General features: G+C 42.9%; 1 protein-coding gene across 1 annotated transcript; it reads right to left on the bottom strand.

Annotated features, from left to right (window-relative positions):
- Positions 1-699: 699 nt before the first annotated feature.
- LOC100549986 (alpha N-terminal protein methyltransferase 1B-like) lies at positions 700-7934 on the bottom strand. The gene is made up of 2 exons (XM_010715733.3): positions 7524-7934; positions 700-926 (listed from the first exon to the last, which is right to left on the bottom strand). Exons 1-2 carry the CDS (start codon positions 7762-7764, stop codon positions 700-702), a joined length of 468 nt encoding a protein of 155 aa, XP_010714035.1. The 5' UTR covers positions 7765-7934.
- Positions 7935-21764: the final 13830 nt, after the last annotated feature.

Below are 21764 nucleotides of genomic sequence, written 5' to 3'. Positions count from 1 at the left end.
AGATCCCTAACAACACACTTAGGCATCAATGAGTTTTCCAGAAACCCAAATGCCAAAGAAAAACTGCTATTTTAATTGCTGCTAAAATCCCACTTTGCATCTCTTTGCATCTCAAGTCAAAGCAAACCTTCAAAGATTCTTAAAGACCCTTAAAGATCTGCCTTCAAAAATCAACAATAATACTGCAGAAATCAGGAAATCATTTTTACTAACAGGTAGCTTATTCTACATACTGCTAACATAGAGGGGAAGGGGGACTGTATTTTCTTGCAGCATTCTCAGAAAAAAAGATATCTATAAATAGGCAAAACAAAACCTTGGCATCTTGCCTCAGTCACTTTCCCAGATTGAATGCAGGAATTTGCACAGAAATATCTCCCATTGAAGCTAGCAAGGATTTTATAATGAAAAGTCTCAGCACTACACTGAGAATTAATCTCCCACCCAAGCAAAGTTTGTGCTATCCTTGCACAATCCTCTTTGCAGCTTCAGAGCGTAAGAAAAGGATGCAAAACAGGTAAACAACAACATACAGCCAAGCAAAATGTGAGTTCATGATGACGCATGACCTGGCAGAATGCATGTAAATAGTATGTTCCTGGGCCCCATCACAGTCAATTACAACATGAGCTTCATGCATATGAAATATGACATACGGTGCCATTTAAAATAAATGTGACTGGGCAGGCTGCATGTCATTTATGACACATCGCTACTGTCTCTTGCAGAAGATGGGATTAAATGACTCACCCCAACAAACTTCCTGAGAAACTCCCTGGAGGATTCAATGTCTATATTGGAGAGCTCAATGTAGTCTCCCATCATGCCCTCTTCTGTGGCTGGTACCTCCTGGTAGAAGTGTTTGGCCCTGGCGTAGAACTGCATCTCCCCATTGATAACTTGGCTTGTTAAAGCGTAAAGTTTCACTGCAAGCAGATAAATCATTATTTTATTGTTAATGACACATTTCTGGGTTAGTTAATTGTTCTGGAGGCATGGTGACGAAAATCTATGAATCTAAACTGAGCCTCCAAACGAACAAACCTCTGTTTCCAAAGCTGAGGTGGAAGGAAAGGTGTTGGATTTAATCCTGCAAGGCTCTGAAGGGACACAGCACCTCTCGAGTATATTCTGCGCCTGCCACACTCAGAACTCATTTGTCATTATGCAGTATGCCTTCACATCAGTGAAAAATCACTCCGGGTTTGAAGATGAACATTAATACCAAAGAGAGCAGTGGGATTAGTTTACCCCCAGAAAAGCTGTGGGCAGTGTTTATTGCTGTTTGCAGTCACCACTTCCGCTGTCACAAACCTAACAGCTCCTTACAGCCTGCAGATTGCCGTATATACTTTCTAGCCATCAACAGCTGCACAGAGAGCACACCAAGAGGAGTCTGAATGAACGAGGCACTTGCTTTGGTTTATTTTTAGTGACACTGTAAAGTCTGGGGCACTGTAAGCCGAACCAAGGAGCAGATGGCAATCTCAGGCCTAAATGAACATACAGCAGGGAGACCATTTAGAAACAGTCCTAAATTTTCTTCTGTCGCAGGTCAAGATAATCATTGGGTGTTTCATTGGAAAGCTCCTGTGTGCCAGGGGGTTGGGTCTTTCCTTTCATTGCTCTGCTATTTTGCTGGCAATACATAGCAATCATAAGTCTGAGGCCATTCATTTCAAACAGAACCTGTTTTGCATGGTTTCAGATAATTTTTCCCCATTCTTAGAAGAACTGAGATCCGTGCTCTGCAGCTAAGTTTTTCCATACTTGAAACACGTTGGCATATCAAAAGTACTTATGTGTTATATCTCAAAAGTTCAAATAAGGGCAGACTAGAAACTGTTTGTTTGGAAACAAGCTATCCTGCTGTCACACGCACATACAAGCATACAAGGTGCTTCCCCACATGTACAGTTATTCCCAGCCAGGCCTTCCAACAAAAACACAACTACAAGCCTGCGTGTGAAAGCTAAGCAGGAAGGAGGGATGGAGTCACACTGGGAATGAGTCTGCAAGCACCACTTTGCATTGTGAGACCATCTCTACTGCAGATGTGCAGCATGGCTCAAGGAACTGGAAATGAGCAAGCAGCAAATGGTTTTCTGGTGGTTAGAGAAAAGGGAGATGTCCCTGCAGGCTGTGCAGACAGGCAGCAGCACCCAGTTGCTGTTCAGTATCTACTTTACGTGGGCTGCATCTTTCAGCTTCCAAACTTCCTCAGGAGCACTGCTGGCAAGGATCTAACAGTGCCATGCCTTGCTCACACTGCCTGCAGAAAAGGAATTATACCCTCCATGCGCAGGATGAAAGTTAGGCCAGAGACCTGAACATAAGCCTGGAATGTATTTATGGAAGGCAAGCAAGCTCAGCAGGGAATGATAAGTGTATGCCTGCCCATCCCCAGCAGGAGAATGACATTTTGGCGGCAAATGAGGGGGGACAAAGGAAGTAGGATGGGGAATAATTACCACCAAGGACCACTCGGAACAGAATAGTGCTATTGGGTTACACATCAGCAGCATGCCCGGCATATCCTTCATCCAACAAAAGCAGCATTACCAGCCCCTCTTGTCATCACCTGCTTAAGTCAACTGCTGAACGGATACTATTAAAGCTTTAATCCATTACACATTTATGTTATGCCTGAGAAATTTATACCACAAGAAGCACTGAGCCCAGCAAGGGTCAAAACCTGGGAGTTTTACACACTCCACTGATTATATTCACATACTCAGAAGAAACCATTTAGTTGAAGAAATTAATACGAAGGAGGCAGCAGCCAATCCACTGTGCAACTTGGCCAGGGAGGCTTCCAGAGCCTGGGAAATAAAGACTCCATTAGCAGTGGAGATTCTTCCAGTAAATGATCTCCATCCTCCCCTGGAGTGGCACTAGCTTATTTTCTCCTGGTCTCTTTTCTCCATTTCAGATGCCAGTCTGGTGAACAGAACTGAACCTCTGGATGCTTGCTTTACAAGCTCGTCTTTATGAAAGCTCAGCAATCATTTCTAGGGTTTGTTTAATGGAACTACCAGGAGACAGAGATTTATCCCGTTCCACCAGATTGAAAAGAAAGGCACTTACAGGATGTCTACACACTAGGACAGGGTGTTGCAGGCAGCTGACAGCACAAACAACAAACATTCAGGGTCCATTACTCAGTGCATGAGCTGAACCCAAGGCAACACATGGAGACGATATGCTGCTGTTCAGGGTATCAGATCTGTGGCATGCGCTCTCAGATTTCTCATTCAGAACCTGGATCAGACTCACAGGATGCCTGCAGGGATTTGCATGCACACACCAGCTGACTTCAGCTCCTCCCTGGCCAGCTGGGGCCCCACAGCCCTGCCTAACATGCTGGCATTTGAAACCAGCTCTACTCTGAACACTTCAGCATTTTCTGTACCCCAAACCATGCAAAGATCTTTTTGTGCAAGTGCCTCACCTGAGGGCATGCAAGGACACAGGTCCTGTACCCAAAGCCCGTCAGTGACAGTCTCAGGCACACAGTACGTGATCTACAGATTTCCACCTCTTGCTTCCTCAAGTATTTCTCCTCCCTCTCCTGAATTTGCAACACTGCCAACTCTCCCAACTCACAACCCAATTTTCCAGACACAACCAATCAAGCTCACCTCTGATCTGCCTCGCAGCTGTGCCTGGCATGCAGGCTCCAGCAGCAGAACCAGAGGGAGCAGGAGGTTTGCCAGCTTGCAGGAATCTGCCACAAAAGAGAAGTGTGAGGAATCACATGTCCTTGGTGGCAGTTAGGGTTGCAGCTCTGCTCTAGTGCGCCTGCCCCTCATCACAAGACCTGTCTAGCCAGAGGCATCTTCCCAGTCCACGATCCATGTGGGACTATCTCCTGCATCAGGAAATTAAATACTTGTGAGGTCTGTTACTGATACACAGCCTGATTTCAATGTACTTTGCAAAGTAGGGCACAGACAGGATAACAGAGCTGTAAGTCTCACAGAGACTGGGGGGCAGCTTTCACAGACAAGATTTTCAGTGTTAAATTAGGTGACCTTTAATATTTCAGGTTAGAAATGTGTTTCAAGCAAAGCAAGCAGAAGCCTTCTATCATGGTGAGCCTGCTGGCAAGACCCCCAAGTAGCAAAGGCTAAAGTGAGCCCACTGGCAAAGCAGGCTGAGCAGACACTGCCTCCCTAAAGGTCACCTCCAGTCAGGAGGTGTTAGCAATATTCAGTCACAGCAAACAGTCTGAATGCCTAAAAAGAGCTGAATGCCATCCCCTAAAGTAGACACAGCACATCCGCCTAGGCCCTTCTTCCCCCCCAGAGTCCAAGTTTTTTTTTTTTATTAAACGATCAGCTCAAAATTTTGTTTTGCTGCATCTGATCTAAATCTCTAGGGCAATGGGATCCCTTAATACATTGGATCAGTCACAGCCCCAACCTGCAGCAGACTATTTTACGGTTCTTGGTTGCACAGCTTGCTCAGCTAAATCTCCCTGGCAGAAATAAATGTTGCAAATAATTTTTTTTTGAAGTTTTTATTTGTGAACATTGTTTTGTGGCTCCAACTGCTTTCTGCGAGATATTGAACTAATTCCATTTTGGCTAAGCATCCCTTTTAAATGCAACATCTGCTTTGCGCATCAGTTGAAAAATGGTTATCTGGGTGCAGAGCAAGATTCACCTCTCTGCTGTAGTCTGAGAACTGCTTTATAGAGGCTGAACATTAGCACACCCCCAAAAGCAGGCTTCACTTACAGACATATGCCTCACGCATTGAAATATCTGGCTCTTTGGACTAATGATCTGAGTCTTCCACTGCAGATCTCACCCTCCTGGCACCAAGTCCCTCAGCCCCTGGAACCACATGCATAATTTGCAGTATCTGAGTAGCTCTGTTAAAGTCCACTGGGCTTAGAGGCATTCATACACTGTTGAATCTGGGCCTAAATAAAATGCCTTTTATTTATAAATGTCAACCCAGCCTGTAAAAATTACATGATTCTCTTAGGCCATGATACCAAATATGCTCAGCTCATAGGTAAACTTGCCTAAGTGCTCCCACCGCTGAACCCAGGAAAGAGGGTGAGGGGATTGTGGAGTTAACATAGCTTGAAGAAAACTCTGTACTTTGCTGATCCTGGACTGCAGCAAGAGTTTCAATGTGAGGCCCAATTTCTGTGTTAATCACACTTAGGGTTAAGCATCCTGTAAAGTACCCTGCTAGGTCACAGCCTTAGTGTTGTTTTAGTGGTTTAACACTTAATTCTGTGTAAGAGGTCTCTTGATCTCATCTTGAAATACAGTTAATTTCTGCTCCACTCTGAACTGAACTTGAAAATGCCATTCTGCAGATACATTTGGACTCGCCACATTTGCTCAGCTCCACATCACAGAGTGCAGGAATGCAGGGTAGTCCAGATTGGAAGGCACCTAAGGAGGTTGCTGGTTCAAACTGCTCACAGCAGGGACAGAAATGAGGTTCCTCTGGACTTTATTCACGTGAGTTCTGAAAGCCTGCAGCAATGCAGAACAGCCTCCCCGGGCAACTTTTTCCAATGCCCCAACAACCCACAAAGAAAGTTTCTCCTTACAGTCACTCTGAACATCTCCAGTTTGAATTTGTATCCACTGTCTCTTGTCATCTGACCATAGTGAAGAGCTTGGCTCTTCAGATCACCGATAAAGATGTTAAACGGGACAGCTGCCTGTGAACACCACTGATCAAGACCAAGTAGGACACATTAACCCTGACTTTTTAAGCCAAGTGACCCAACTGTTGTTACCCATCTGGTTGTCCACCCATCCACACCATGACATACACGCTGAGAGGATTCTCAGATGTGTCTACACAGCACATTAGCTGCCTCTCAGTGCCCATCCTTATGCACCCTTTTACTCCATGGCATAATGGATAAACTGCATGCTCACACGTAGGCCCAACTCACGGTACCATTTCCTTGGGGTCTAACTGATTTGGATACACTGGCAACAAAATGGAAAACTTAAGAGTTGTAATAATGACTCAGAGCATTAAAAATTTGGCAGAGGGACACTTCAGTCTGACAGGTAAACATTTTAGAGAGCTTGTTGGCTGAAAATGGAAATTCAAATAAAATTCAGACGAGAAATAAAATACGGTTTTAAGAGAGTGAAGCAATTAGACCTGGAAACAGCTTAATTACGTACTGATGAGTTCTCAGTCATTTGCAGCCTTTAAGCCAAGTTATTTTTGTCTTCATAAATATATACTGTGACTCAATCATAAATTACAGGCACGATCTAGAAACTTTTATGTGAAATTTTAAGCTAGATATTCATAACAGTACCTTCTAGCCACCAGTACTTACACTAACATTCACATTGTAGGAAATCCTGCTCAGTTTCTAATATGCTGTGTTTATTTTCAAAATAAATGAAAGAATAACATTGTCATCTACTTCTTGAGATTACATTGACCTATAATTAACTTCCCTTCCTTTCCATTTTTCCTTTCTTTCCACCATTCCTAGCTACCTACCACTAGGGACAGGAGTATTTACCTTGCATGTTTCATTTTAGATAGCTGCAGATATCACCGTATGTGAAAAGCCACATCAAAACACTAAGAAAACATGGAAATACTTTCTCTCCCTACAGACTCACGAATTCTAGCATCCTGAGCAGGGTACTCACTGGTGTCTGTACAATCTCATAGAATCAGGTAAGATAACCCACCTACCCATGTGGATTTTTCAGTCAGGAAGGAGCCCTCAAGAAGCACAGTTTAGCAGGTCAGACAGACACAGCCTTCTTAAATTCCTACAGTTCTAACACTGAGTAGAGGCTGAATACTTCTGCTTAAAAAGTAACAGAGATCCAAGTAAAATGTACTTTCCAGGTATCCTGTCCTGGGAAAAAAAACAACCTGGTTCTTAGGGTGAAATTCTCAAGAGAAAGTAACGTTCCTTTTCTGCACATAAAATATTTTGGCATCCTGTATCTTTCACACATATTTGGCTATAGAGGAATATTTTGGAAGCACTTTCCTCCCAGATAACAAACACTGGTTTGGACAGCCTGCTGCACAGATCTGGATTACAGGGACTTTTGGAAAAAAATAAAAATTACTTTTCAAGCATTCGTCCACAGCAGTGCATAATACAAAGCTGAGGACGAGTATCAGACAAAGTAAGGCCTGACAGCTCTGCAACTTTTCAATTTGTCCTTCCAAGTTCTGAGTAGGTCAATTCATGTTTTATTTAAAGGTGAAAGTATCATCACCTCAAAATCAAACTTCTTTAAGCTCCTGAGGTCTTTCCCATGCTCTTCATTCCCCCACCAATCTATGGAGTATTTAGGTAGAAAAATAAAACAGGATACTGAATTAGAGGGAGCTGAGAGAGTAACGAATGGTTTAGCTAGACTGTAATCTCTCAAGCAGGGCTTCTCAAAGCCACTATTTATTGTCATCAGTGCTGCACCCAGCTATCTAACATAACATGCCCCTCCAGAGCATGGTAACGCACACTCAAACGCTCCTGCCCACCAGTTACTCACCCAGGGGAAGAGTTTCCAGCAGATAAAGGTAACACTGGAAGAAGTCATTCTGGATTGCCTTATGTAAGTCAAATGACATGCTGTGGCGACAGAGTTCTTCGTCTGTCTTGTGCCAGCGCGACTTAAAAGCCAGATGTGCAGCTTTATATGCCATGATGATGTTTTTTGCAAGGGTAGGCAGCTGTTGTGGCTGGTGCTCTCTGAAGGACCCGTCCTTCTGAAGAGGCAGAGGCAGTGTCATTTAAACTGTGGCAGTGTGCTGTCATTCTATATTGGGGTGTGTGTGTGTGTATGTGCAGCAGTGCAGGGGGCGGAGGCAGGCGAGAGGGGAGTGAGAAATGCTGGCTCTTGGCACTTCCTCAGTGTAATCCCTGAAGTGTCGCCCTCTGAAGCAAGCAGGTGCTGGAAAGTGATAAAAACCTCAGCCAGGAAATTGCTTAGCCAGGGTTAAAGTATATCTACTTCAAAAAAAAAGAGTGCCTTTAGTTCAATTAGACTTTTCCTAATCTATGCAGCCTTCACTTCAAAGAAACTCAGATATTATCCAGGGTCTCCCATCTCTCTCTTTAATCTCACAAGAGAATTTTGTTTCTGTCTCTCTCAGTATTCTTTGATCTAGAGGAAACCAAGAGGAAGGCCAGAAGATCAGAATGGGGATATTTCTATTTGGCACCCTAATAAGCACCAATAACGGTTATATATACTAACCAAGAAAATAGTAGGCTTGTAACAATCAGATCAATGCAATGATCTGTTTATAGTGATAGGAATAGTGGTACAGGAGGTGTGATAACAAAGGCACTGGTGCAAATGGAAAGACATTTCAAAGGAAAAGTGCTCACCCATCTCTGAAGATCTACACTCACAGGGAAAACCCCACAACGGTTTGATGTTGAACAAAAGGTTCAATATCATACTTTGCCACTGTATACAGCAGGGCAAACCACTCTCTAGGACTACAGGCTGCTCAAGTTCATGTAATCTGATTAAATGGTTCCAAGCATCTCATCCACAGAGGCTAGCTGCAAGAAACTGCTGTCTGGGAGCCAGCAGGTACAGCCAGGAAAGGGTAAGAGTTTTTTGTTTTAGCTATCAAAATATGTGGAAGAGCAAAAGGAGATCAACTGTCCATTAATAAACTTAAACAAATGCATTAGCTGGAAAAGAGAAGGAAGTTGAGGCTTATACAACAGCAAAATTGTAAGAAGAAAGGGAGTAGGGTCAAGAGCTGAAATGCTATTAGGACGGAGAACAGTACATTGCAGAAGGGAGCTGTGTGCATTACATCTCAGAGGAGGATCAGCCCCTCAGAAAGGACAGATGCACTGCTTCTACAGTTGTTTGCCACTCAGTAGTTCAGGCACTTGGTGCGGTGCAGCTTCAAGCATCCAGAGCTGCAAAGGTACCTGTCAAGGGGATGAGGATTTTGTGCTGATGGCACTGACCTCCATGCATTGTGCTTGAGAAGGTTTCCTCTTTCAAGCCTTTTCTTCCAGTTGCTTGCAGCATAAGCACACTACAGCACAGCAACGCATGGTGAGAAAGTTGGATGTTTTCAACACAAAAAGCTTCCTACTGTACCATCCTGAGCAGTACTGCAATTACCAACAAATGTCTGATCAAGCTTCTGAGCAAGGAGCTTCTGCCAAGAAAAATCTCTAGTATTTGGCTGCACCACTGTATTTTTTAAAGGGACACTTCCTTTATGAGATGATGCTAAACAGCATTTAGCAAAGCATCAATTACTCGCTGGGTATTACTGCCTGTTTTGTTTCTTCAGTGAACATCCCCTAATACCCATTCTCACCTAAATGCATTGGCACACTGCTCTGCCAGTTGATCCAGTCTAATTGATCATGAAAACACGTTAGTGAACAGATCAGTGAATAGATATAACGAAAACTAATTCAAAAAAATGTACTTTTCTTTGAAGTGGCATCAGTTTCTCATTCCAGTCTTCAACTGACACAAGGGAATTTGTCATATGCTACAACATGAAGCTGAAACAATTACCTGTGATGGCAGTGGCAAGAGTCACAATACATAGCATCCTTCACAATAATGCAGATCTCTCATCATATCTTATCAGATGAGTGCTGGATCTGGTTCTCTGAAAGCCAAATGTAATCAAAGTACTGGAAGATGCATTTCTATGGTCTGATTCCTCCCTGCTCTTGTATTCACAGAATGGCCCGGGTTGGAAGGGACTAAGGATCATGAATCTCCAACCCCCTGCCACATGCAGGGCCACCAACCTCCCCGTTTAATACCAGCCCAGGCTGCCCAGGGCCCCATCCAACCTGGCCTTGAACACCTCCAGGGATGGACGGGGCATCCACAGCCTCTCTGGGCAGCTGTTCCAGCACCTCACCACTCTCTCCGTAAAGAACTTCCCCCTGACATCCAACCTCAATCTTCCCTCCTTCAACTTAAAACCATTTTCCCTTGCCCTGCTGTTACCTACCATTTCAAAGAGTTGACTCCTCTCCTGTTTATAGGCTCCCTTTAGGTATTCCCTCTGTTGGGGTCTCTGCTGTGCCTTCTAGCTTACTACATAAGCTCACATTTTCTGTCTGGTCAGCACTGTGAACAAGCTCAGTGTAGAGCTTATAGTTGCCAGAAAAATGCAAAAAGAGACAAATGTGCAGCTGAGCACGGAGTAGGGAGAGTGGGATCATGGCAGAGATTAGATCCACTCTGGTGCCACTAGTGCACCAGAGCCCAGACCTCCCTTGAGCTATGTTCTATATCCATCCTTAGAAACTCTTTTTCCTTCCTGAACTCTATCAGTGAAGCATAAGGTCCTCTCCAACAAATTTTGAAATGTAGCCCCTGACAAAATCCTGGTGTATCTCTTGGTTCTCTCACAAATCTGGCCCTTTCTTCGAGCTTGTCTATTTTCAGCCACACTCAGTTAATGCACCAGTAATGGATGTGTCAAGACAACACGTGAACGCTTTGGAAAGAGCTCACACATTGTCACTGATGAAAGACAGCCCTATGAACTCCCAGCCCACCTGCTCCACATTTGACATCATGCTCCACATTTGGCATGGCTGTGATTTTGGCAATACCCATTGTGTAGCAAAGTGACCTCTCTGCTTAGAGACTGCAGAGACTCCAAGCATGAAACCTAAGCCCTGGTGTGTCCTAAGGGAGCCAGGTGCTAGGACAGCACACTTGAGCACACTGAGATGGCAGGCTCAGGGCTCCCCATAGCTTTTACACTCACAAGGTCCACTTACATCTGCTAAGGGGAGGTGAGGTACAAAAGCAGAGAAGGGCTTTGCTTCTCCTGCTTTCTGTGCACAGATGGGGTTTAACACTCCCTTTGGGCCCACACATTTGAATTCCTCAGTGTCTCTAAAGCGAGCTCCAGCAACTGTTTCCACTGAAGATATCTGGATTTACACCCTCCAAGAACCTTGCCAATACACGGACAAGGGAAACTGGGCATATTTCAGGACAACTCCCTTTTTAACATAGTGCCACAGATCTTCTTGTAACATACCCTTAGCCTCATTTCCTTAGGAAAAAAAGATGCATTCTCTTTGCTTATGTATATACCTTTGAGTTTCCCGTCACTCCACATCCAAACTACATTTAAACCAGCTCAACTATTTCAAATAAATTCCACAGATATTTCAAAGTTCACAACAAAACAGTAGGAGCAGTAGACAAAGGTTTCATTCAAAAATGTCACCCAGGGACAGCACAAAATTTGTAAGAGGGGAGGGCATGGGCACAACTGCACCTCTTTCCAAGGTAGCATTCTCAATCATCCAACACAAATCTGTCAGAAACAGTTTTTTTTAGACTGAATGTTGGTTATAACTGTATTTGTCCCACTCAAAAAGAGTGAATAACCATGGAAGGCTGTATAAAAACTCATTATATTCATTCTACTTGCATGTAAACAAGACTAAATTCCTGTTCTAAACAGCTCTGAAAATTAAGAGAGGCACACTGCGCCTTCAGTTACTGATGAAGGTGAGTCACAGCAGCATGAAACCTTTTAAATCATTTTCAAAGCATTTCCTTCTGCTGTCAAAGGTTAGACAGAAGCAGATTTATGTCCAGAAGTGCCTGAAGAAAGCCACATAAATTGCACCTTTTTTTTTTCCAGAAAGTGGATGCTATATTTTCTGTGTATTTGCAAACAGCAGCATTTCAGTATCACCTGCTAAGAACCACTCACAATTCTGATTGCTTTACACTGCCTCCTAACTCCTTGCTTTGAGAAGCAGCAATACTGATCTACCTAGGAGCTGCAAACATGTAATGCATTATTATATAGCCTACATCTCCACTAACAAGAAGAGTGGAGGTTTTAATATAGGCACAGTGGCACCCACACTGCTTCTAGTGTCACTGCAATATGAGACAGTCCTTTCCATTTTAGTTTCCTTTACTGGATAGCCATTTGACTCTTTCTGAAGTTTTCTGAGGCAGAAAGTCTACTTTCTCTTGGTAGCAGAGAAAACTAAGGGTCCAAAGCTTTGAGTAAACTGAAGCCCTACACTAAAATAACAGTAGAGACAGCCATAATGCACAACAGTCATTGTTTTGAACAGCTTCTGGTCTAAAATAAGAATGTGCTGGTATTTAAGTGAGTAAACAAATAGTTCTCCACCTGTCATCTTCCTCCTCCCTGTAGGATCAAGCAGTCCAAGGACATCAAGTTCTTCATAGATGAAAATGAAGAATCAGAGTTACAGTACCTGCAAATGGCCTCTGCCTGAGGGCAGTAGGTTTAAAGCAAATTATCAGATGCTTTATGATTCAAAGCAGATCTGTTTGGAGCATCAGGGAGAAGCTGGACTTCTATATTAGTAGGTCAGATCTGCAGATCTGAACTGTGCTTCTTCTGAAACACATCAGCTGCACAGAAGAACACGTGCACCAGCACTACATATCACACAGGTCACAAAGGGTCAGTTTGGCCTTTAAATTACCGTGTTCTGCTTAGAGAACACCTGGTATGCAATGTGATTTCCACACAGACCAGCCATCAGGATTGTTGTAGGATGTCTCTTTATCTTAAAAAAGCCTTTATATTAATTCTTCTCCCTCATGCTCACAGCTGGCATATGATGTCAGGAATAAATGTGGTTAAAGCAAGTAATTTTGTTTTATCTCTGACAACAAGTTTTTAAAAGTTCCTGAAAAACCACAGGATCACATTGACAGAGGAGGCACAGGCAGAGAGCAGACATGCAGTTATGACAGCAGTGAAGAACAGCTGCAGGTTGGACTGCAGGTGGTAACCTTTACAAATGGCTTTGCTGCAGCCAGAAAAGCTGTTTAGACTGCAGCTCCAGTGGCTGATTCAGAGCAACACTGTATGTCAGCAGGGGGGTACAGAGCTGGGAAACAGTAATCCAACAAGGAATGAGCCAACTGCCTGACCCTGCTGAAGTCTGCAGTCACCTGTAGGCTGGTCAGTCTCAGAAAAATCACTCTATGGTGAAAGGATCCAAGGAAATGAAGAGCAAAACAGGTCCTTGGGCAAAGACACAGTTTCTAGGGTAGAACTTGTGATCACTCAAGAAAAATCCTCTCTTTGAATACATTTCCAAAGCAGAGTTCACTGACTGTAGGTCAGGGTGACTCATGCCCTTCAGGGCATATTCTGCACAATTCCTGTGCCCTTTCATGGGTACAGTGACAGCAGCAATCTGTTATCATTTATACAATTGGAATTTAGCAATCTGGACTTCCATCTAAAGCAACAAAACACAGCATGCGAGCCCTATGGGTAAATACATGTAAATAATATATGTATATAATACATGTAAATGAAATTGGCCAAGAGATTTATTCCTATGGAGGGAATACAGTTCTTTCCTTCAAATCCTTCTAGCTCTGGGGCCAACACTAAATTACGTTTTTAAAGGAGTGGGAGAAGTTGCTGTTAGGTGGTCATGAAGCCTGCCTCATCCTGTCTCAAGCATGAGAACAGCCACAGTGGGGCCCTGATCTGGAAATCCATAAACAGTATGCTAACGTAAATAGTAATATTTGGGGGGGGACTTCTGCATGCTTTGGTTGTGAGGATTTTATTTGGTTCTGATTAGGGACTCTCAGTAATGCTGGGGCTAGAGGGAGAGAAGGGGAGAGTTCCTGATGAAACTTCAGCAGGGGCTGTTCTGTTGTTCTTGATAAGCATGACAGCTGTGCCCACAACATCTGGTTTTCATTGAATCCTAGTGAGAGTCCCTTGCTGAGTCTCTTCCACCCCATATGTGGTGGTTTAATTGATGGAGCCTGAGAAGGTTTTAGGTCCAGCATGGAATGCTGCCTTTCACTGTGATATGTGATTCCAGATACAGTAAGGGCTGGGCTGCTTACAGTCATCTCATAAGAGCATTTCTTGATACTGTATTTTGTGTACATTGCCCTCTGTTGGCTCAAGTGCAAGATAAAGATCTTTCCCTAGGTAAAAGCTAACAAAAACCTCCTTCTGGCTGAGTGGCACAGCTTGTGGGTTTTGGAGAATGCAGGATCAAGATAGCTGCAGCCTTGCATGTGCATGCATAGCTCACTTCCACCACAGGTCTGCCTTTAAGAATGCAGGCACAACTCTTTAAGCAGGGAGGAAGGAGGTCTGGAGACTGGCTGGCCCTGCCACTGTGGATTGCACATAAGGAGAGAGTTTTAAGGAGCAACCAGAGGGCATAGTGGTTTGGTGAGCTGGGATAAAGAGGATGTTGCACACTCAAGAAACAGTATGAAAAATAATACAGAAAACCTGTGGGAGAATCGGGAAAGTGGGAGATAAACTACACAGTCTTTTGCAGCTCTGGCATGTAACTGCCAGAAACACTTAGCTAAAAAGTCTCTCAAAGAGGCATTATTTTAAGTTCCAAAGCAAAAGAGAGATAGTAAACCACACCAAAGCTCCTTCTGCACAGCGTTGCCAGAAAAAAAAAGGCCTCTCCCACTTCCTCTCAGTTGGATCCTTCCTACCTAAGGCATAAGACTGACCCATCTGCTCAGACCAAAAAGCATCCTGCCTGGTTATCTCATCTCTAACAACAAATGGCAGCAATGCCTAGGAAAAGCAGCCTAAACCCATTAGCTAAGAAATATGCTTTGTCCGACCCTTAGCATCTACATGCTGCTTCCTCACAGCCAGACCAAGCACCTCCCTGAACTCTTAAAAGCCCAGGCACAAAGGCTCCTATTCTGGGAATACCAGAGCACACAGCACATCACAGTGATGTGATGGGACAAAAAAGGTTGATGCCACAGGGAGACACAGCCCTTCTCCGCAGCATGAAAATATAGGAACTCCAATCTGAAGAAGTAAAGGGTACAATGGATGACAACAGACCTGCAAAAATAAGCGATATGGCCAGGCTGTGCTTCAGAGAGGTCATTTAATTTTCTGCTATTTGCTAGGGATGGACATGGCTTATTAAAAAGGCATAAAGATGCAGGCTTCCAGATCCGGAGCTTTGTGGATCCCACTCTGCTGTTGGCTAGGACTGTAAACATTAGATTGGCATTTCCCTAATCTGGTAGAGCGGCATGTTTCACTGCGGTGGTGGTGGTGAACATCATTTTTGTTAAAGCACTGGAAAATGCATTTTCCTGCAAGCTGTAGAGCCACGTGACATCTGTGTCATATTGCTTCTACTAGAAGTAACCCCTATACCTTCTCCCACTGGCCATCCACTGTGAAAGATACATCCTGGACATGAAACTGCCTGTGCTGCAGCCATCCTGGAGCTGCTCTGGGACAGCTTGGTTAGTCCATTCATTTGTGCTGTCTAGTTATTACGCAAAGAGTGACTGACCTCTTACTGCTGCCAAACAGCTGAACTCTGTTTCACTCTCCCTCAGTGAAGTCCCTATCAAGGGTCTCTCATCTACCTGGCAGCCAGACTGCACAAACCTCAAGAAACTCAATTAACCTTTAGCCTCTATACACATCTTTCAATGGTGACTGCACTTGGCCAGTACATCAAGAAGTTACTAGCAGGAGAAAGAAGAGACCTGATGAATGCAGGGATAGGAAAGACAGAATAAAATTCATTTCTTGAGAAAGCCAAAGGAAAACAAGCTGAAAGGGACAAGTTGACTGCAGGGAACAAATCTGACCATCTTTTACACCTTTAGGCCCTCAGGTATGTCTGGCCGAAGCCAGGGAGCACAGACCCAGAGAACTAGAGATTAGAGAACAGCAGCAGTTGTAAGCAGCATTTTTACTACATCAGCAGAAGTATCACAAATATACTAATCCCAGCATTTCAGTGTATCTGTGACACTGCTGGCTTGAATGGTCTTCATCTTTAAACTATCTCTGAGTTCAGTGTAATTTTACAATATCAGGAACTACACAGTTAAATCTTGTGCACACCTTGGAACGTTAAACTCACTTTCTGGATGACTAAGTGATACATATGGAGGGGTAAAAAAAACCTAGATTGAGCCCTACTCCTCAACAGTATAAATACAGACATGAGCTGCAGGGACTATAAACACACATCTTGTGAAACACAGCTTCTACACACAGTAGTGGCTCAAAAATTTGCAAATAACATCTTTGTTCAGCATTGAAAATAGAAACAAAAAAGATGAGGGCTTGAAATTCCCTCCTTTGCACAAATACTTTCTATCTGAGCTGGCAGACTAAGACTGTTAAAAAAAACAAATAAGTGCATGTTGCTCTTTGGAACTGAAAAACAATCACAACATGAAAAGCTTGAGATGGTTAATGTTTCCTCCAGAGGCTGGGGATTAGAAGTCTGGGCAAGTAGCAGAGGAGAAAAAACAAAAAGAGTAAAATAAAGAAGAAACTCTTAAGTGATCTGACAAGGGAAACTTAAATCTTATTTTTAAAGGGTTAGGTTGTACTAAAGCTTGAAAAATTAAATCCACAGCTGTCTCCAGAGTACTATATCTCACCAAGAAAGCTTCAAGTAAGTTTATCATGTATCCAACACCTAGACATTGGTCCTCAGGGACCACTAGGATAATATTTCCTCTGGATTAGCAAGAAGGCTAGCAAGTGACATCTGTACAAGACTAACTTTAAGTGTAAGGGGTTTTCTTATTATAAAATGATAAATGAAGAATGAGCTTACTGGGAAGGAAAGCTCTTACAGTTTGTAAATCTAACACATCCCTACTTTTGCTTTAAAAATTCACTGTTATCTCCTAAATTAGTTTTATTTTGTGACATCAGTAATGTGATGTTTAAGTCTATCCTCCTCTCGGTGAGGATCAACATGTTCTTTATGAGTAATATTTTTAATCCTGTAATCCCCTTTATGGGAATGCTTTTATTTAAGAGACTATGAGCACTGGCATCGAGACAATATTATATGTACGAAACAAATTCAAGAATGAAACTATAGGAAATGCAGGATGGATCTGGCAAAATTACAGTGCTTTCCTTCTTCTGGGATTCTTCAGTATTAGCCAATAAAGCCCAGGACATGTTGGAATGCTATTAATTAATTCAACTTGCAGTGCCTTGCCATGACAACTGATACACCCTTGGGTTCCAGGGAAGTCTTACAAACCATATGAGGTGGAATACCTAGCCTGAGCTAGGTGATCTAAGGACAACTTAATGCATTAACTTAAAAATCTGAAGAGCAACAGCAAACTGAGTTTGGTACGTAAAGCACAAAATGAAACCCCTGGCAGCTATACAAATACCAAAATTAGTATTTCATTGGACAAAGCTCTATTTATTTATGCATTTTCACTTTGTGTTTGTCTAAAATCCTTTGCTGGAAAGAACAGACCACACGTCACTGAAGCAAAATGAGTCCATGCATGGGCTACAGTAACCTAGCATTATCCCTTCCTGCCCTCAAAGCACATTGGTGACAATTGTGTTTTCTATGTATTGGAAAAAATCTTCTTACACACCATGTACTACTCTTTGCACATGTAGGAGGTGTAATAAAGAAAAGGCACATACAGCAAAAATCAGTGGTGAAAGCTAAACAAGCAAATTGCCTGAACAGCTCACAGATGGTAAGTAAATTACTTGAAAGCTAAAGGATTGTTTTTTCAACACACAGCTCAACAGCACTGTAAAACTCCCATTATTATAACCCAGAAGCTCAAGAGAAATAGTCATTACCAGAGCTTAACTCCTTGGCTCTTGTATTTTCTTAACCATGGCTGTCTGGACCAGGACCTGATCCTCTCTTCCTCTAGTGCTTTCAAGACTCCTGAAAACTACAGGTGTGATGATAAAGAAATATTCCCTCATGTTCCCTTCTTCCTCTCCTGCCTTTTGCTGCCCCCAGTACAACTTGTTTGAAACTTAATCACCCCCCTTCCCTGGTGCAAACTCTCTTACAGGCTCCCCATACACTCTCCCAGCCAGCAATCTCTTTACCTGCTTCTATACTGAACTGGCAAGGACAGCACCAGGACACACAACACTCCGTGGCTCAGGCTACCAGCAAGCCATGACTACTCTAGCCAGAGACACCCTGGGAAGTTCTTGGGAAAAAAACACCTTGAGTCACTGTCTGCTAACATCGCACCCAGAGCTGATTACTTCATCCCCATAAAAGCATGAAGTCATCCTCCTTACCCACCTAATACAGTAACACAATAGAAAGCACAGCAATAACAGCAGAACAGTAAAACCCAAGGCTGAAGCAAAAAAGAACAAGCCCCAGAACAGCAGCTACAGATGCAAAAACAAAAAAATCTACTTACCTTCAGAAAGCCCCAGACATACAGGAATCTCCAGCCAAAAGCTCCCTGCTCCACTGCCAACCCTTAAATGAGGAAGGGGTGGATCCTGGCTCCATCCCTTCTGGTCTCAGGTTTATTGCATACACCTGAGCTCCCCTGGGTTGGCCCTGCCTTCCCATCAGGTGTTCAATCACTACTTCAAGTTGTGTCTCAGCATTTCTGCTACACCTGTTATTACTTCTAGCTGAAAGGTGGGAAAGGCTTCAGCTGAACTACTGTACCCAGGTTTGGATATGGCCAAATACGGTCCAAGTAGCTTTGATAAAAAGAAGAGGGAGAAAAAGGTTTTATTGCAATAATGGCAATTTAGCCATGTAACAGATTCCCCAGGAAGACTAAAATGTCCATTATGAAAGGTGATATTAATGATAAAAAAGAACATGGGTGCTACAGCAGAAATGCTAAGTGAAAGCCTGAAGCAGTGATTGAACACCTGGTGGGAAGGCAGGGCTGACCCAGGGGAGCTCAGGTGTGTGCAGTGAACCTGAGTAATGGAAGGGCTGGAGCCAGGATCCACCCCTCCCCAGACCTCATTTAAGGGTTGGCAGTGGTGGCAAGGGCCCCTCTTGCTGGGGCTCTCTACATATCTGAGGTTTTCTTTAGGTAAGCAGCTCTTTTATTTCTGTGTTTGTGGCTGCTGTATTTGAGCATGTTCTGATTTGATGTATCTAGAGAACTTTGCTACCTATTATAGCGTTTCAGATGGGAAGTACTTGGTCTGGGGAAGATTATAGACTGATTGAGGCTGCTTCAAGCACTACTTGCTATGAAGCTATGAATGACTTAGGCTGGAGCCTTGCTATCTTCTTCTGACATAAAGGTTGATGATAATGGGGAAGTTTCTGATTGTGAACCCTATGGAAGGTTATTCTATTGGTTAGGTGCTATCCTCTTAAAATTTTATACTTGCTTTTAGGTCTGAATTACACTGGTGTGTGTTTGTTGCTGCTGTTTCTCATGTGCTTTAGTTAAAATTAAGTGGAATTTAATAATGTGATTTTCCTTACCTGTGATAGGAGCAGACTTGCCTTGATTAAAAAGACTTTGCATATGAAACATTCTGTGAAGTCTTCACTTTATTTTAAAGACAAAAGTCACTGTCTGAAATTCATAGTAAATATTAGAAACTGAAATTGCCCTTTTGAAAGTATTAGAATGAGTAACTTGTTCGAAGTCAATTGACACCTGACAATATTTCTGCTAAGGTACCCATTCCTTACCCTTCCTTTGCCTTCTCCCATGTCTTTTTGACAAAACCTGAAAATGATGGCATTTTAGGGAGCAAAGAATTTGATGATCATACTTAAAATTCATTTCCTCGTGGAGGGGGGTGATGAGGAAGGGGGGCATTCCTGATTTATGTTCAAATGTAGGCTTGTTCAAGTGCAAAGGAGACTCCTTGCAAACACTTAAGCTGGCACTTAACTTTATTACTGTGGCGAAACTAAACATGTGCTTGAGTGGTTGCAGAGTCCAAACCATAAAATGCCATGGCCTTTATAGCCATGAGTCTGCTTTCTGCCTGCTGCATTTAATAAATATTGAGAGGTACAATTCTGTCCCCTTTGGGGTCAATGATAAAATTCTCATTGGTGTTAAAGGAAGCAGATTTTAAGTAAGAAATCTGCAACACTGTCACAGTGGCCCATTGGACAATATAAAAAGAAAAACAATCTGTCCGCTATTGTATACTGTTGTATACTTAAGCTTTTTTCTTTAGTGCAATTAAAATGACAAAAAAAAAAAAGAAAGCACATAATTGGTTCTTGGGTAAAGATGATGTTTCAGGTTGTGCATCAGAAAATAAGCAGAAATCAACTATGCAAGTTCTAGTATACAATATAGAGAACATACTGACAACATACAATCTGTTGTTCAGCTGTGTGTGCCTCACAGCAAAATTCCCTCTTAAAGTGTTGACCTTTTAGGGGGAAAAAAGAAGGTAACTAGCACCACTGTGGTAAATCTTATAAATTCCAACACATTTTGATCAGCCTTGGGATATGAGTTAAGTGGTATGTTTTTAGAAGTAGCAACCTTAAGATCTCATATCAGGCAATGAGAGTCTGATTGCTTTCCACATCACCAACTCTGGCTGAACACGGGGACTGTATTCCTGCTTTGCAGGCTTGTGCAGGGGTGCAACCACTCCTGCTGCTGAGGAGCACTGGGGCACAAGGTGGTAGAAGTCACTTTACCATCAACTCAATGCAATTACTCAGCCCAGTGAGCAAGAGTACAAGGCCATCAAATGAAGCTGCTTTCATGGGATTGAGCAATCTGAATAAGCCAAGAAAGAACTTTGCTCAGTAGTGCCTAATTACTGCTTCTTTTCATGTGTTTAAGCATTTCTTTAATGTCCCAAACCTAAAGCTAATTCTCCCCACTGGTTTAAATGAGCTGCAAACTGATGTATCCACTGAAGTCAGCACTGATATTAGATAATGTAAAAAGTAATTCAAGCTCTCTGCAGAGACTCTTGTTTTCATTTCTGTCGAGTTTCTCTTTCAAGGATAGGAAGGGTACTCAGTATTTCACGTGTTTTATTGGCAATGTCCTTTGCTTGTGTAGACGGCCTTGTCATTGCTGACCACAGAGGCATTTTGGAATCATCTTGACCTGTGTCTCAAAATTCATTTCATTGAGAAGAGCTGCACCAGATATTCCCACTGCATTGCAGATTTTACTTTTCCTCATCCCACTTCCAGTGTAAACTTAGGGCCTGATGTTTATTACCTCCATGCCTCAACCATTTCCTATGGGGCAGCACATCAGACCAACATCATCTCTGTCCCCCCTGGGTGGCGCAGCATAATCGCCTAAAATATTTACTCTGAGATGCATCCTTTCAGATTTCTATAACTATTTCAGCTAATAAAGGACATCGTGGAGTTTTACACACAGTTCATTTTTAGGGGGTGTAAGATGTTTCCAAATTCACAATTTTTCCCTTGAAATCTACATGTTCTTCTATTTAAGAGGCAGATGCAATCGTTCAAGGAGAGACTACAAACTCTGATGGGTGGGTTTCTTAATTTCTGAAGGGAAAAACTAACCGCTTTCCTGTAGAAAGTTTATTAGAATCAATGTTGTTACTTTAGTTACTTTTTTCTTTTTTCATGATGATGCTGGGATTCAATGAAATTTTCAAGCAACCCCAACGCATTTACATCTGTTATATACCAAAGGCCACACGGGGCTCATCACAGACCATGGAAACAGCTTCAGAATTAGGCTGAGTGTCAACCTGGATTACTATTGTGATCACTTGTCTTAAACTGAGAGAACGAAAAGGAAGAAATAAAGTTACTGTGGAACACGGTTGGTGTTGCTCCCGTGTGAAGAGTGGCTGGCACTGGTTAAAGGCACCTAGCCACGTTTTGAGGGGAAAAAACAATCTTTTTTTGCATAAAGGCGAGTGTTCTCAGCGACGCAAGGACGCATTCCTACTTTTAAAAAGCAAATAAGGTTGGAACACACGGCCTCACGCCTCGGGGGCTGCCCAGC

The sequence above is a fragment of the Meleagris gallopavo genome, chromosome 10, assembly GCF_000146605.3.
Source record: "Meleagris gallopavo isolate NT-WF06-2002-E0010 breed Aviagen turkey brand Nicholas breeding stock chromosome 10, Turkey_5.1, whole genome shotgun sequence".
NCBI classification, from domain to species: domain Eukaryota; kingdom Metazoa; phylum Chordata; class Aves; order Galliformes; family Phasianidae; genus Meleagris; species Meleagris gallopavo.
The sequence above is the reverse complement of the archived record's forward strand: the minus strand, read 5'-3'. Positions and strand labels throughout refer to the sequence as shown.

What these genes read in the sequence shown, in the direction of transcription:
- LOC100549986 (XM_010715733.3), bottom strand. Translation starts at nt 7,764, where the DNA reads ATGACACTGCCTCTGCCTCTTCAGAAGGACGGGTCCTTCAGAGAGCAC. An exon ending in GCTGGAAACTCTTCCCCTGG is followed by an intron (nt 927 to 7,523) that starts GTGAGTAACTGG and finishes ATCTGCTTGCAG; the next exon opens with TGAAACTTTACGCTTTAACA.